At 44.9% G+C, this 16764-nt stretch overlaps 1 protein-coding gene across 1 annotated transcript in view; it reads left to right on the forward strand.

The window, feature by feature from the left end:
* Positions 1-735: 735 nt before the first annotated feature.
* The window catches only part of LOC129703284 (collagen alpha-5(IV) chain-like), a 137480-nt gene continuing 121451 nt past the window's right edge, over positions 736-16764 (forward strand). Inside the window, 1 exon segment of the mRNA XM_055645629.1 lies at positions 736-935. Coding sequence (XP_055501604.1) covers positions 870-935 — 66 coding nt within the window. The 5' untranslated portion in view covers positions 736-869.

Genomic DNA, 16764 nt, shown 5'->3' on the forward strand with positions numbered 1-16764 from the left:
TAATTTCAGAATAACTGCATGTGGCCAGTCACTGAACGAGTCCCATCCTTGCGATGAAGAACTACAGATAAAATGTACACTGTAACAAAACAAAACCTGGCATTTATAATAATCAAAACAAAAAAATAATGGTGATTATCTTTTGAAAACTCCATGAAGTTTGTGACCTTGTGCTCCAGTATACATTGTTTGTTAATGTTACTGTAAGATTCAAAATTACATAGAGAGGACTGGATTTGTGTTACAAAGGTTGCAAGGTTGATGATCAGGAGGCTAGGGGGTCTAGTTCCGAGAAGATCACGCTATAAGCACCCTCTTCTCTCTCTCTCTGATGTCGTTTGCTTCAGTCAGATCGCGACGGCACTTGTTATCACTGTGCAAAGGCTGCCAAGTTGCGGATAGACTCGCAGGTCCATTGCTCCGAACTGATACTGGAAGACTTACAGGAGGATGCAGGGGCGTCCGTTTGGCGATCCGCGATCCGTTCCCTTCCCTTCCCCCGGTGCAGAATTTGTAAAGTAGCGAGCGGCAAAGACAGGCAGCGGGTAAACGAGTTCGGGACCACAGAACGCCTCCTCCCTGTCGCTGGAAGCGTGTCTCTGTCGCTCCGCGCTAAAGAGCAGGTCGTGGTGCGATTTTTGCCAAGACCAGGTTACAGAGGGGTGGGGGGGAAGGGGGTGGTAAGAGGAACTACTGAGTAAGTGCGGGCGGGAGACGGAGGCGGGCGCTGGGCTCGCATCGGAGTTGTGTAGACCCGGAGCAACCCGCGTTAATTCTGGCAGCCAGAGGTCTCTCTGGTAACAGCTCTCCCGTCCTCTCCACTCCGGGGAAGTGAGCTGAGTAACACTGGCTCGACTCTGACCATCGGCATGCCAGTCCTGCCGGTCCTGAGCTGTGTGCTTGTGATTCTGCCCATTCTGACTATCGCAGAGGCGGTGAGTGCATTTCCTCCGTTACTCGGCAGCATTCTGCAGGTGGATATTAACTCGCGGAAATATCTATTGGCTGGGCAGCGAAGCGTCCCACTCTTGAGCCAACCATGTATTATCGTGCGCAGAGCCAACTAATAAGTCGCGCTGCTTGTGATAAGTGGCCAAGACCTGGTGACCCAACACATACACGGGGGATTGCATGCTGGTGAGTTCCGATACAAGAGTTTTTCTAAAATGACCGAAGGGAGTAGAAGCAATGATCGCTGAGAGGACAAATTGTCTTTGACTATTGAATATTAATATTCAGTTATATCTATATCCCATTAATATTTAATGACTATTGAATATAACTGAATTTGTATTTGCAAGGATTTAGGTTGCGGCCTTTGTTGGCGAGGTCAGTATTTACTCTGTATTCCCTAAATCCCCGTGAGGTGGTTGTAGCGGGCACTTGCGGGGATTGTGGTTCTTGCACTTCAGTTTAGGATGTGAAGGTTTGCACTCGCTGCTGTGGATTAATGGATTTTAACCCAGCGATGCCGATTACATGGTATTTATTGTGTCAGCACTCGGAGCGGAATTAGGATATGATCACGTATCACCACTAACCCTGTCCTTCTTCATGACAAGGTTTACAGGTGCAGGAGATATTTAGCAGCTCTTGGTTAGAGACTGCCGTGCGCATTTTCGTTGGCCCACGCTGCACTGTTGAAAGGGAGTGTTTATTATTGTGGGAGGGGGTGTCAAACAAACGTGGGCAAGCTGTGGTGATGATGTCGGATACTACAATACTTCAGTTGAAAAAATATTCGGTTGGATCTCCTTTTTGGACGTTGTGGACGGAAATGTTCTGGGGAGGATTTGACGATGGTGGACTTTATTCTGGACACGGCTATGAATGTTACTTATCGCACCCTAGACCGAGCAATAATGTTGTTCGCTGTTTTCTGTCCCGCAGTCATGGACTGCTCACTATCTGGTGAACTGTTGAATGGGACTGAACTTTTTTTTCATCTGCTGGAGATGATTAGGTTTGATATCGTGTAAAACATATTGGAAAATGCTATAATAGCCATCCAGGAATCAAACTCACTCCCACTGTGCGGGGTTTGATTATATCGCTGGTGTTCTTGATCCCCTACGTTTGATCCCCTACGTTATAAGTAGAGCTTAGGAGCGATGTAAGTTTTGATCTTGTGATAACAACATGTGACTTAAATAGGTGAGAACTAACTACACACTCGCACACATTCACTTGTACCTCTTCATATCTCTAGTCTCCCTCTCCCCTGACTCTCAGTCTGAGGGGTCTCGACCCGAAACGTCACCTGTTCCTTTTCTCCAGAGATGCTGGGTTACTCCTGCATTTTGTGTCTATCTTCAGTGTAAACCGGCATCTGCAGTTCCTTCCACTTATCACACGTATTGGTTGCCGGTGAGGGGGTGAACCGGAGTGCTATAGGTTTAGAGATACAGCGTGGGAATACCCACCCCGTCCATCCACGAGTTCTATGTCCTACACATTAGAAATAATTTAGAGAAGCCCAATTAACCTGCGATTTGGGATGTGGGAGGAAACCAGAGCACCCAGCGGAAACCCACGCGGTCACATGAAGAACGGCCAAACAGCGCGCAGACAGCACCCGAGGTCAGGGTCGAACTCGCCTCTCTGGCGCTAGTGAGGCAGCAGCTCTACCCGCTGCGCCACTGTGAACGTGGGGACTGTGTGCAACCTGTTGGGGGGCGGGGGTGCATCACCAGGGCGAGAAATGGCCCTAAAAGTGGAATAAATCCGTTCCATTCAGATCGGCCCCGGAGGCGAGCGAACTCCGCTCCCCGGCACGGCCTGACCCCGAGCTAGTAGCCAGCCCATGGCACTGACACCAACACTGTGTGCACTCCCCACCCCTCGCCTCTCACTTCCAGTGCAAACTTATTTCGGGAAGTGTATTTGGAGCGGGTTATTTTTACCCGGTTCCCGCGGCGAGGGGGAGCTGGGCCTTGGGTCAGCCCCGGGGCCGAGTGGACGGAGTCGGCGGCGGGAGAGTCCGCCGGGGCATCTGTAAACAGCCCCGTTGTCAGGGCAGGGGGCGGGGAGACCTGGTCGACAGGAGCGACGAACTCCTCTCTCCCGCTCCCTCGCTGCAAACCTTCCGCCCAGCTGTCTCTCCCCGTCTATTTCGTTCTGTCAGGATGTCCTATTCATATCCTCATGTGCCCGGGGGCGGGAGAGGACGGCCCGAATCACAGTTGATAGGGACAGACTTGGTCCATTCGGCCCATCAAGTCTACTCCGCCATTCAATTGTGACTGATCTATCTCTCCCTCCTAACCCCATTCTCCTGCCTCCTCCCCATAACCTCTGACACCTGTACTAATCAAGAATATATCTATCTCTGCCTTAAAAATATCCACAGGCTTCTGTAGCAAAGAATTCCACAGATTCACCAGCCTCTGACTAAAGAAATTCCTCCTCATCTTCCTAAAGGAACGTCTTTTAATTGTGAGGCTATGACCTCTGTTCCTAGACTCTCCCACTGGTGAAAAACATCCTCTCCACACCCACTCTCTCCGGCCTTGCCTGGATCGGTGTTGAAGCTGCTCCTGGTGGCTGATCTGATGCCTTTGCTCAGTGTCAGTGGAAGAGCTGTCGTCTTGCTCGCCCGATTAAGCAACGGCACGATTTTAAAATACTCTTCCTTGTTTTAGACAGCGCCAACATGTCATCCCTCCTCTCCAGAGATGCTGCCTGTCCCGCTGAGTTACTCCAGCATTTTGTGTATCCCTCCTGCCTTCTTAACCTCCTCCAACTCCAATAATCCGTTATCCGACTGTTCAGACACCTGATGGTCCAGCAACAAGTGCCCCAGGTGATGTTTGCCTTAGTCCCCTCCACTGGGATTCCCGGATTCCTACTGTCCCATACACTCACCCAGGTCTTGGTTCTGCCGTTTCCTTTAAGCTTATTAGGTTCATTGGAAAATGTACTATAATTCTGTTTTAAAAAGTGAATTAAAAGTGTAGAAACAATGAACTGCAGATGCTAGTTTACAAAAAGAAGACAGTGCTGGAGTAACTCAGTGTCAGGCAGTATCTTTAGGGAACATGGATTGGTATCGATTCGGAGTCCCAACCGAAAACATCACCTATACATATTCTCCAGAAATGCTGCGTGACCCACTGTTATTCCAGTACTTTGTGTCTTAAAAAAAAGGGTCTTGGGATTGATTGAATTGATTGATTGATTGAAAGATCCAGAATGTAAACAGGCCTCACGGCTCACCAAGACAATGCCAAATATCAGTCACCTGTTCACACTAGTTCTCCGTTATCCCACTTTCTCATCCACTCCCTTCACAATAGAGCCAGCTTACAGAGGGCCAAGTAACCTATAGACCCTGTCGTTGACTTTGGGATGTGGAAGGAAACCGGAACAGCCAGGGGAAACCCACGTGTAGCCTCCACACAGAAGCACCCGCGGTGCGGCTCAAACCTAGGTATCTGGTGCTGAGGCAGCAGCACTACCTGCTGCACCACTGTTGACTCCCAGCTTGTTCAACTCAATGATTTTAATATTCCTATCCTTATTTTAGACCCCGCCAACAATTCATCCCAACCACCTCTAGCCCTCCAGGTCATCAATGCCCCAACAGAGATAAATTCCAATAATCCATCATCTGATCAGTCGGACATCCCGATAGTTCAGCATCTAGTTCACCAGGTGATGTTTGCCGCAAATATGTGGGATTCCCGGATTCCTTCTATCCTCATCAGCTCACCAGGACACTAGTTCAGGCCCTTCCTTTTAAACATTACATTCACTGGAAAATGTTCCATAATACTGTCACAAAAAAGTGAATTAAAAATCTCACAAAGTACTGGAGTAACTCAGCAGGTCAGGCAGCATTCCTGGAGAACATCTATAGGTGAAGTTTCAGGTCAGGATGGAATTAAGAACATGTACTGAATTAAAAGTGTAATGGGATATTAATAACATAGTGTGGAAGATTATCACTCTGGCATCACCAAAGTCTTGGCAGTACCTGATTATCAGAGGTTTGCTGTAATTCCATTATCATCATACTTGAATTTAATGTCCATTATTGAGTCTCGATATTTATCTACCTGATTCCCTCCCTAAAGTTCCCCTTTATGCTCTTTTAGAAACTCCTTGAAGAACATATGATCAGGTTTTTTAGTCTGCTACCCAGATGTCTCAATGTGGGACTCCATGTGGGCGGCACAGCAACAGTTAACGCTGCGTCAGCAACCTAGTTCACTTTTGATTTCCAGAGTAATCTCTATGAGGTTTGCACAAATTTCCACTGACCACCTTGTGAGCAAGTAACACTACATAATACATCAAATACATGCTACTTGGTCAGCTAATTGGATTGGCTACTACTCTAAATAGCCCTAAATTGGGTAGTAAAAGATTTGGATGGAGTAGGTGAAAGTAATGGCCGAGTGTGTGTGTAGATAGGTCAAAGGGAAGTAAACTGACATGGGTGTGATCAACCAACTGGCCTGGTCTGTCATCACCATAGATGAGAATATGTATCAATTTTCATATTCATATGTTCCTGCAAGTTTTGCAACATATAGCATAAACTTAGAGTAAATTGAATGTTATTATGCCAATGTTTATTTAATTTAAGTAATGTATATCAAACCCTGAATGGCTCAGCCAGAGCAGTAAATTAAAGTAATAGAATAAAAGGAAATTTACATCAAACATTTTCCAGATCAAAATTTCTGGTTGAAATAAATAAGTTCTCTGCTCCTGCTCAGTACCAGAGCCTTGGTCTGGCATGCCTCCAGTATTGCACTGGTTGGGAGTTTGCAACCTTCACGTGGTTCGTCCTATTTCGACTAATGCAACCAACCCGACGTGCACAAGATCAAATAGAACAAGTTGTCCTGCAGCTTTAGGCTGTGCACGCCATACGCAAGAAGAAGAGGTATTGCACTACTTCAGGCAGTGTGCTACCTGAACATAGAGTGGCGTTCAGCTCACCATGACCATGCTGGCCAGTTTTCTTTTATTTCAAAATAATCTTTATTCATAAAAATATGTCCAGGAAATATATGGCTTTTTTAATTCATAGTGTTTATATATTTATAGTGACATCAAATCAATACAATCCTATTGTTATGAATTCCCAATTTCTATCTATAAAGTACCGATGTCACTCACATGGCCTCTTTGAACAATACATCTGTTGGGTGTTTGAGGGTCTTTTATACTTGACTCAGCCCCGCAGTGTCTTGTGGCAGAAGGACCTTAGACTACAGTCCTTCCCCACAAAGCTTTTGTGTAGACTTCACCAATCTTCATTGTGTCCCTTAACATGTACTCCTGCAGTCTGGAATGTGCCAGGCAGTTGTATGTATATGAGGCACGACAAATGGTGAGCCTGCATCGGGTCATGTAATCCACTTTCAACAGTGAGATGAATTGTCACTTCCTGATGTCCTCCTCCTCCTTTTGCTTGTAGTGGTGGTGAGGGGGGTGGTGAGGGGGGTGGTGAGGAGGAGATGGGGGGGGGGGGGGGGGGGGGGGGTGTGATGGCCTTACGGGATTCTGATACACTGCTAGCTAGAGGCATGACTAGGGTCCTAGCTCACCTCTTAATTCTTGGCAAATAGCCTTGTAAATTATGATTCAAGTGCTAATCGAGGCACTTTTGAAACATGATGAAGGGATTTTCTTTTACTCAATCCCCCTCTGCTTGTTCTATTAATTGTTTTCTTTGTCTCCTTGATAAAAGAAATGGGCCTAACTCTACACTCTAACCAACTAACCTTAACTCTTCATATAAACCAGTATCCTTTATGAGGAGAGAATGAACAGCCAAGAGGCCTGTACTCTTGCAAATTGCAGTATTACAAACTATCCATCTTAGAGTAAGATTTCCCCTTTGTCCAATAATAGGAAAATCTCTGCCACTGTACACATCAATCAAATCTCCCTTCAGTGTCGTTTGCTAAAAAAACCCAATGATGGCGCAGCCAGTCTTCATAGCCAGGGATATGGGGAGAAGGCAGGAACGGGGTACTGATTGGGGATGAACAGCCATGATCACATGGAATGGCGGTGCTGGCTTGAAGGACCAAATGGCCTACTCCTGCACCTATTGTCTATTGTATATTGTCTATTGTCTTCTCATAATTAAATAGCCTTTTAAATATTACATCTTCTCATATCATGGTTATGAATTATAGATTAGTTGTGAAAAGTCCTTTTAAGAATGCTGGATAAAGTTTGCTCTTATTCTATTCAAACGTCTTGGACAATGGCACATGTAAACAGATAATTGCTTGGTTGAAGTGCTAAATGATTGATATTATTCATTGTGTTAACCCATGTTAACTCCTATGGTAACTCAAATTTTGCTGTACCTTAATTGGTACATGTGACAATTAAATTTAATCTTGAATCTTATATTCTGACAATGTCTGTGTGTTGTGAATGACAAGGTCATGGCTTATAGTTCCATCAAACTAATTTACTGGATCAACAAGCCAGATATCTTATCTGGAGAAGCCAATTCAAATCCTAGAATGGCAGTTGGGAAACAAGGAAATGGCAGAACAGTTAAATGAGTACTTTGGTTCTGTCTTCACTAAGGAGGACACAAACAATCTCCCAGAAATACTAGGGGGCGGAGGATCTAGTGCAGGAGTCGGGAACCTTGTTCTGCATAGGGGCCAGGATGCATGTCTGAGCGGATGGCGGGCCACATCTATCACGTGTACACGTGCTGCTCGGTTGCCATTGCAGCAGCCAGCGCAGGCCTCCTTTCATCACCGCGCCTGGGTGCCACGGCCTCGGACCCGGGCGGTACCGGAGATGTTGGAAGTATTCGGGCCAGATGATTACGGGGGAAAAAATACGCCTGTGGACCGGATGATTTCAGGTTACCCGGGGGCCGTAGGTTGCCGACCCCTGATCTAGTGAGAGGGAGGAATTGAAGGGAATCCACATGTCAGAAAATAGTGTTAAGTAAACGGTTGGGACCGAAGGCAGATAAATCCACAGGGCCTGATGGTCTGCATCCCAGAGTTCTCAAGGAAGTGACCCTAGAAATCACGGTGCATTGATGATTATTTTCCAATGTTCTCTCGACTCTAGATAAGATCCTGTGGGCTGGAGGGTTGCCAATGTAACCCCACTTTTTAAGAAGGAACGAAGAGAGAAAACGGGGAATTGTAGTCCAGCTAGCCTTACATTGGGAAGGCGGGAAGATGCTAGAGTCGATCGTTAAAGATGTTATTTTGGAAAGCAGTGACAGGATCGGTCAAAGTCACTGAGGAATTGAGTATAGGAACAAAGAGGCCCTTTTGCAGTTGTACAGGGCCCTAGTGAGACCACACCTGGAGTATTGTGTGCAGTTTAGCTTTAATTAATTCCCGGGAAAGCGGGACTGACATATGATGAAAGAATGGGTTGTCTGGGCTTGTATTCACTGGAATTTAGAAGGATGAGAGGGAATCTTATCGAAACAAATAAAATTCTTAAAGGATTGGACAGGCTAGATGCAGGAAAAATGTTCCCGATGTTGGGGAGTCCAGAACCAGAGGTCACATTTTAAGAATAAGGGGTAGGCCATTTAGGACAGAGATGAGGAAAGACTTCTTAACCCAGTCCGAAGAAGGGGCTCGACCCAAAACGTCACCCATTGCTTCTCTCCAGAGATGCTGCCAGTCCCGCTAAGTAACTCCTGCATTTTGTGTCCATCTCCAATCGTCTTGGCCCCGCTCTGGGAGTAGGAGTGGGGGCGGATCCGCAACGCTCGTGAGCCCCAGGCCGAGCTCGGCGATCGCTTGCCTGTTTCTGCTGCTGTTGGAGGTGAGACGTAGCGCCATGCCAGGGTGTCCCACTTGGCCATCAGGCCAGTGGCACACGAAGATTTTGTGCAGAACTAAATCCTGGAGCGCTGCGCGATACCGCGCACAACTCCACACTCCTCCACACCACTCCATTCGCCCGTCCCTCGCTACCCACACGCTACTGGGTGACGTAAATGGTGCGCAAATGATAGCCAAGTGGGACAGACCTTCTAGATTTAGCTCTTAGGCCTAAAGAAATTAAGGGATATGGTGAAAAAGTAGGAACGGGGTGCTGATTTTAGATGATTGGCCATGATCCTATTGAATGGCGGTGCTGGCTCGAAAGGCCGAATGGCCTCCTGCACCTAGTTTTCTATGTTTCTAACCAAATAATTTCTCGAATATAAATCTAGCATCTGTAGTAGTGAACTTCAAAGTACTGGATTGCTTAAAAAAACAATGTGGTCCACTAAATGTGTAGGAAGGAACTGCAGATGCTAGTTTATACAGAAGATAGATACAAAAAGCTGGAGTAAATCAACAGGTCAGGTAGCATCTGTGGAAAAATGGAATAGGTGACGTTTCGGGTCGGAACCCTTCGTCAGACTGATTCTTTCTCTCGGGATGCTGCCTGACCGACTGAGATCCACCAGCATTTTGTATTAGTGTTGTTCACTAATGTCTTTTAGCAAAGGAAGTCAGTAGACTTTATCTCACCCGAACCAGGTATGATTCCAAGCCCATGGTAAATTTGTATAACAAACCACTTTTGGTGATAGGTGTTTAGTGTCCATGTTCTGTGAATTAGTAAATGAAATATTATTTACTGAGTTTGTTCATTGGGCAATCGATGCCTATTTATCTAACACTGGGATCATTTTTCAATGGCTCTCTGTACCCATTTCCCCTTGAGCAAAAATCAAATGACTAGAGCCCTTGTGGCCAAGGGGATCAGAGGGTATGGAGAAAAGGCAGGTACGGGATACTGAGTTGGATGATCAGCCATGATCATATTAAATGGCGGTGCAGGCTCGAAGGGCCGAATGGCCTACTCCTGCACCTAATTTCTATGTTTCTAGAGGGACTCAATTGGTCAAAGGCAGCATCTGTGGAAGGAAATGGACAGAGGACATTTGGAAGATAGACACAGAATACTGGAGTAACTCAGTGGGTTAGGCAGCATCATCTCCTTTTCTACAGTGCTGAACCCACTGATTTACTTAAGCTTTTTGTGTCTATATTTTTGTTTAAACCTGCATCTGCACTTCCTTCCAACACAGACAGCATTTTGAGTCGGGTCCTTCATTTTAATGCTCAAGATTCCAGCATCTGCAGTCTCGGATGTCTGCATTTTCCTCCTTACTTGTTCTGGGGTTCTTCCAGTCAATCCATCACTTGAATATCACCCTTTGCAATTCATCTGCATTCCCGTACATACAGGGAATGCATGGTCAGGTCACATCTATGGGAGGAAAAACACAGTTAACATGTCAGATTGAAGAGCCATCATTTGTTGAATGAAATACAGTGGCTTGCAAAAAGTATTCATACCCCTTGAACTTTTCCACATTTTGTCACGTTACAACCACAAACGTAAATGTATTTTATTGGGATTTTATGTGATAGACCAACACAAAGTGGTGCATAATTGTGAAGTGGAAGGAAAATGATACATGGTTTTCAAAATTTTTTACAAATAAAAAACTGAAAAGTGTTGCGTGCAAAAGTATTCAGCCACCCCGAGTCAATACTTTGTAGAACCACCTTTCGCTGCAATTACAGCTGCAAGTCTTTTGGGGTATGTCTCTACCAGCTTTGCACATCTAGAGACTGAAATTTTTGCCCTTTTGCATTCTTCTTTGCAAAATAGCTCAAGCTCAGTCAGATTGGATGGAGAGCGCCTGTGAACAGCAATTTTTGCCAGAGATTCTCAATTGGATTTAGGTCTGGACGATGACTGGGCCATTCTAACACATGAATATGCTTTGATCTCAGCCATTCCATTGTAGCTCTTGCTGTATGTTTAGGGTCATTGTCCTGCTGGCAGGTGAACCTCCGCCCCAGTCTCAAGTCTATTGCAGACTCTAACAGGTTTTCTTCCAAGATTGCCCTGTATTTGGCTCCATCCATCTTCGCATCAACTCTGACCAGCTTCCCTGTCCCTGCTGAAGAAAAGCATCCCCACAGCATGATGCTGCCACCACCATGTTTCACAGTGGGGATGGTGTGTTCAGGGTGATGTGCAGTGTTAGTTTTCCGCCACACATAGCGTTTTGCATTTAGGCCAAAAACTTCAATTTTGGTCTCATCTGACCAGAGCACCTTCCTCCACATGTTTGCTGTGTCCCCCAAATGGCTTGTGGCAAACTGCAAACGGGACTTCTTATGGCTTTTTTTCAACAATGGCTTTCTTCTTGCCACTCTTCCATAAAGGCCCGATTTGTGGAGTGCACGACTAATAGTTGTCCTGTGAACAGATTCTCCCACCTGAGCTGTGGATCTCTGCAGCTCCTCCAGAGTTACCATGGCTGCTTCTCTGATCAATGCTCTCCTTGCCCGGCCTGTCAGTTTAGGTGGACGGCCATGTCTTGGTAGGTTTGCAGTTGTGCTATACTATTTCCATTTTCGGATGATGGATTGAACAGTGCTCCATGAGATGGTCAAAGCTTCGGATATTTTTTTATAACCTAACCCTGCTTTAAACTTCTCCACAACTTTATCCCTGACCTGTCTGGTGTGTTCCTTGGGCTTCATGATGCTGTTTGTTCACTAATGTTCTCTAACAAACCTCTGAGGCCTTCACAAAACAGCTGTATTTATACTGAGATTAGATTACACACAAGTGGACTCTATTTACTAATTAGGTGACCTGAAGGCAATTGGTTGCACTGGATTTTATTTAGGGGTATCCGAGTAAAGGGGGCTGAATACTTTTGCACGCCACACTTTTTAGTTTTTTATTTGTAATAAAAATTTGAAAACCATGTATCATTTTCCTTCCACTTCACAATTATGCGCCACTTTGTGTTGGTCTATCACATAAAATCCCAATAAAATACATTTACGTTTGTGGTTGTAACGTGACAAAATGTGGAAAAGTTCAAGGGGTATGAAAACTTTTGCAAGCCACTGTAAGCTAATAGAGTGACTTGACTAGGTGGAAAATATTGTTCTCTTCAACCTAGATATAAAAAAATTATGATTTGAAAATAATATATAATTACGAAAGTTGATATTTGAAAAATAGAGCATTATTTTGATGCTTACAAATTCTTATCAGATCGCTGATAATTAATTGCAGTCTCCTAGTCATAGGGTTGCAGTAGTCCAAATGATCTGATGCAAGAGATAGCTCCAGTTCGTTACCTGTAAACTGCATGACGTGATGACAATTGCCTGACGTTGGTCTTTGTCAGAGGATCCTGAACTTCGACAGTGAAAGTAAATGTGCTCGTGGCAAGACACTGTGCGGCTGAGAAGTAAATTTGTAAATGATGTTAACTCTTGATAACACATCTTTTATTCTAGGTGATAAGGGGCGAGGATTGAAAATTGCTGAGAACATGGTCACACTACATTAAACACTTTCATCTTTATAAAATCATCTGAAGCTTGCATAATATGACAAATCCTTTCTTGTCGGTATTTTGTGCATTTGTTCACTGTCAGCACAAAATAGGGGCAGAAAACGTTTGAATGCCCATTAGGCAACTGCACCCCTCCCCCACATCCTCACCCGCCTCTGCTAACTTAACCTTATGTCAGAATTTAAAAAAAATATTTCTGTCATTTGTAACATTCAGATACGTTCAAAATGGTTACAATTGATTCTAAAAACCGCAGGGTAAGAATTTTGTCATTCCAGCATTGTCTCCTGGGAAACTGCTTGATCCTAGAAGGAGATCAGTGTTGGAGGGCAAGAATTAACAGTGGCAGTGGCTGTGCCACAGGAAGGTCAGAGGGTCCCATTTCACAGGTGCTTGTGTGAGCATCATGATCCTCAAGTGATCATGACAAGTGCCAGCTGATCCTCATATTTTGTCTGGGTTCTGCACCTCATATTTCTCTTTGGCAGTTTATAACCTAGCAGTATGAATATTGACTTCTCTAACATCGTAACCCTTACTTTCCCTCCCTCTCCATCCCTCCCCCATCCTAGTTCTCTGATTAGTTTCACTGTCCTCCTGATTACATTTTACTGATTGTACGATTGTACTGATGGTTCTCACCTTCCCTTCAGCTAATCCATTTAACATTTTGTTTGAACATCGTCCCCTTTGATCTCTCCGTTTCACACTTTACCCTTCTATGTCTCCCTCTCCCCTGACTCTCAGTTTGAAGAAGGGTCTCAACCAGAAACATCACCCATTCCTTCTCTCTGATAGCCCTGCCCCACTGTACGAGTTCATTCAAGAGTTCTCCCGAGTTTGCCCTGATTCGAACTCGGTAATGGTCGCTCATAGGTATTCGGGGCTCTCGTGGACATTTTTCAAATCTTCACGAGTCCTCCCGAGCTTACTGCGTTTCCCGAGTACCTGCCGTTAGCGTTACGAGCCGCTAAGAGATGTCCCCGTGCTCCGACGTCCCGCTAAGCGCATTCCACGTGCTTACCACGAGTTCGATTTTTTTTTTTAACTCGGGAGAGCTCTTGAATGAACTCGAACAGTGGGAAAGGGCTTCCTGTTTCTCCAGCATTATCTACCTTTGATTTTCCAGCGTCAGCAGTTCCTTCTTAATCAAAAAAAGTACATAAGTACTAAAAGTTACTAAGTACATAAGGACTTCTGACAGAAAGGTGAGCTGGTTTGAGAAGGTAACAAGGATATTGTTATATGGAAAAAAAGTGGGACTGATTGGATTGCTCTAGGAAAAAACAAGTGCACGATGAATCTAAAGCCATGATTCTCAACTTAAGATGCAAATGGGAAATGGAAGACCAAAGATTGTCAAAGTTCCACATGGATTTAGTAATATTCGGGCGATTTCTCTGGAAAGTTCACCAAAAATGCACTTTCCTATCTAGACCCACAATAGTATTGATTGATTGATTGATTGATTGATTGATTGATTGATTGAAAGATGCAGCATGTAGACAGGCCCTTCCACCCAACAGGTCCATGCCGACCATTGATCACCTGTTCACACTAGTTCTATGTGAACTCACTTTCCCAACCATTTCCAGCATAGTAGGGACAATTTACAGCCGTCCAATCAACTTACAAGCCTGCACATTTTTAGGATGTGGAAGGAAACCGGAGCATCCAGATGAAACCCACACAACCATAAGCGGAAACTTGTGCAAACTCCACACAGTTGCACCCAAGGTCAGGATTGAATCAATAGACAATAGGTGCAGGAGTAGGCCATTTGGCCATTCGAGCCAGCACCGCCATTCAATGTGATCATGGCTGATCATCCACAATCAGTATCCCGTTCCTGCCTTCTCCCCAAATCCCCTGACTCCGCTATCTTTAAGAGCCCTATCTTAAGGGGCTGTCCCACTTGGGCGACCCAATCCGTAAGTTCTGGCGAGTCTACGGCGGCAGGGCGCGGGCACACCGCGACGCCCTGTGTCTCCCTTTCAAGGGAGATGCTAAAAATGCATTTCGTTGTCTCTGTACTGTACACTGACAATGACAATAAATTGAATCATTTCATTTCATCATTTCATTTCATTTCATTTCATTTCGTTTGCCCCTGACTCATACTCACAGCATGGTCAATACGAGGTCCTAGGAGGTATTTGTAACTCTCCTTCATGCTCGAGAGTAGTCCCCGTGTACTCGAGGCCTCAGATAGGTTGCAGCATATTTTTCAACATGTTGAAAAATGCCCGCGCTTAAAAAAAGGTCGCCATGAAAAAAATCAATACTTTTTTTAGTCGTAGGTTTAGTCGTAGTAGGTCGGCATGTTAATTGTAGGTAATCAAAGGTGGTCGATGGTAATCAAAGGTAGTTGAAGGTAGTCGTAGATAGACTTCATCATAGTTGAAGGGAGGTCGAAGGAGGTCGTCTTCACTCTCCACTATTCGGTGACCAATTTTCCCGAAGTTAGTCATAGCTAGTCGAATCTAGTCTTCAACATGGTCGAAGGAAGTCTTCTACATAGTCAAAGGAGGTCTTCAACATGACATTTTTTTCAAACTCTCCTAAACTCTTCTAAACTCGGCAATTAGGTCGCCGCAGTGGAACAGCCCCTTTACTCTCTCTTGAAAGCATCCAGAAAACCGGCCTCCACCGCCCTCTGAGGCAGCGGATTCCACAGACTCACAACTCTCTGTGTGAAAAAGAATTTCCTCATCTCCGTTCTAGATGGCTTACCCCTTATTCTTAAATTGTGGCCCCTGGTTCTGGACTACCCCAATATCGGGAACATGTTTGCTGCCTTTAGTATGTCCAAACCCTTAATAATCATATGTTTCAATAAGATCCCCTCTCACCCTTCTAAATTCCAGAGTATACAAGCCCAGCCACTCCATTCTATTAACATATGACAGTCCCGCCATCCCGGGAATTAACCTTGTGAACCTACGCTGCACTCCCTCAATAGCAAGAATGTCCTTCCTCAAATTTGGAGACCAAAACTGCACAGAATACTCCAGTTGTGGTCTCTTTAGGGCCCTGTACAACTGCAAAAGAACCTCTTTGTTCCTATACTCAATTCCTCTTGTTATGAAGGCCAACATGCCATTCGCTTTCTTCACTGCCTGCTGTACCTGCATGCTTACTTTCAGTGACTGATGAACAAGGACTCCAGATCCCATTGTACTTCCCCTTTACCCAACTTGACACCATTTAGATAATAATCTGCCTTCCTGTTTTTGCCACCATAGTGGATAACCTCACATTTATCCACATTAAACTGCATCTGCCATGCATCTGCCCACTCACCCAACCTGTCCAATTTACCCTGCATCCTCATAGCATCCTCCTCACAGTTCACACTGCCACCCAGCGTTGTGTCATCTGCAAATTTGCTAATATTACTTTTAATCCCTTCATCTAAATCATTAATATATATTGTAAATAACTGCGGTCCCAGCACCGAGCCTTGTGGTACGCCACTAGTCACTGCCTGCCATTCTGAAAGGGACCCGTTAATCCCTACTCTTTGTTTCCTGTCTGCCAACCAATTTTCTGTCCATGTCAGCCCCAAATACCATGTGCTCTAATTTTGTCCACTAATCTCCTATGTGGGACCTTATCAAATGCTTTCTGAAAGTCCAGGTACACTATATCCACTGGCTCTCCCTTGTCCATTTTCCTAGTTACATCCTTAAAAAAAGATTAGTCAAGCATGATTTCCCCTTCGTAAATCCATGCTGACTTAGACCGATCCTGTTACAGCTATCCAAGTGTTCGGCTATTTCATCTTTTATAATTGACTCCAGCATTTTCCCCACCACCGATGTCAGGCTAACTGGTCTATAATTCCTTGTTTTTTCTCTCCCGCCTTTCTTAAAAATTGGGATAACATTAGCTGCCCTCCAATCCACAGGAACTGATCCTGAATCTATGGAACATTGGGAAATGATCACCAATGCATCCACAATTTCTTGAACCACTTCCTTAAGTACCCTGGGATGCAGACCATCAGGCCCTGGGGATTTATCAGCCTTCAGTCCCATAAGTCTACCCAGCACCATTTCCTGCCTAATGTGAATTTCCTTCAGTTCCTCCGTCATCCCAGATCCTCTGGCCACTAGTACATCAGGGAGATTGTTTGTGTCGTCCTTAGTTAAGACGGATCCAAAGTACAAAGAATCCAAGTGTCTGATGCTGTGAGGCAGCAATTCTGAGTTGAGTTAAGTTTACCTTATTGGCACGTGTACCGAGGTACAATGAAAAGCTTTTGTTGCGTGCTAACCAGTCAGCAGAAAGACAAAATATGATTACAATCGAGCCATTTGCAGTGTACAGATACATGATAAAGGGAATAAATTGAATAACGTTTACTGTAAGATAAAGTCGAGTAAAGTCCAATCAAAGAAAGTCTGAGG

This window comes from Leucoraja erinacea, chromosome 14 (assembly GCF_028641065.1).
Source record: "Leucoraja erinacea ecotype New England chromosome 14, Leri_hhj_1, whole genome shotgun sequence".
NCBI classification, from domain to species: Eukaryota; Metazoa; Chordata; class Chondrichthyes; order Rajiformes; family Rajidae; genus Leucoraja; species Leucoraja erinaceus.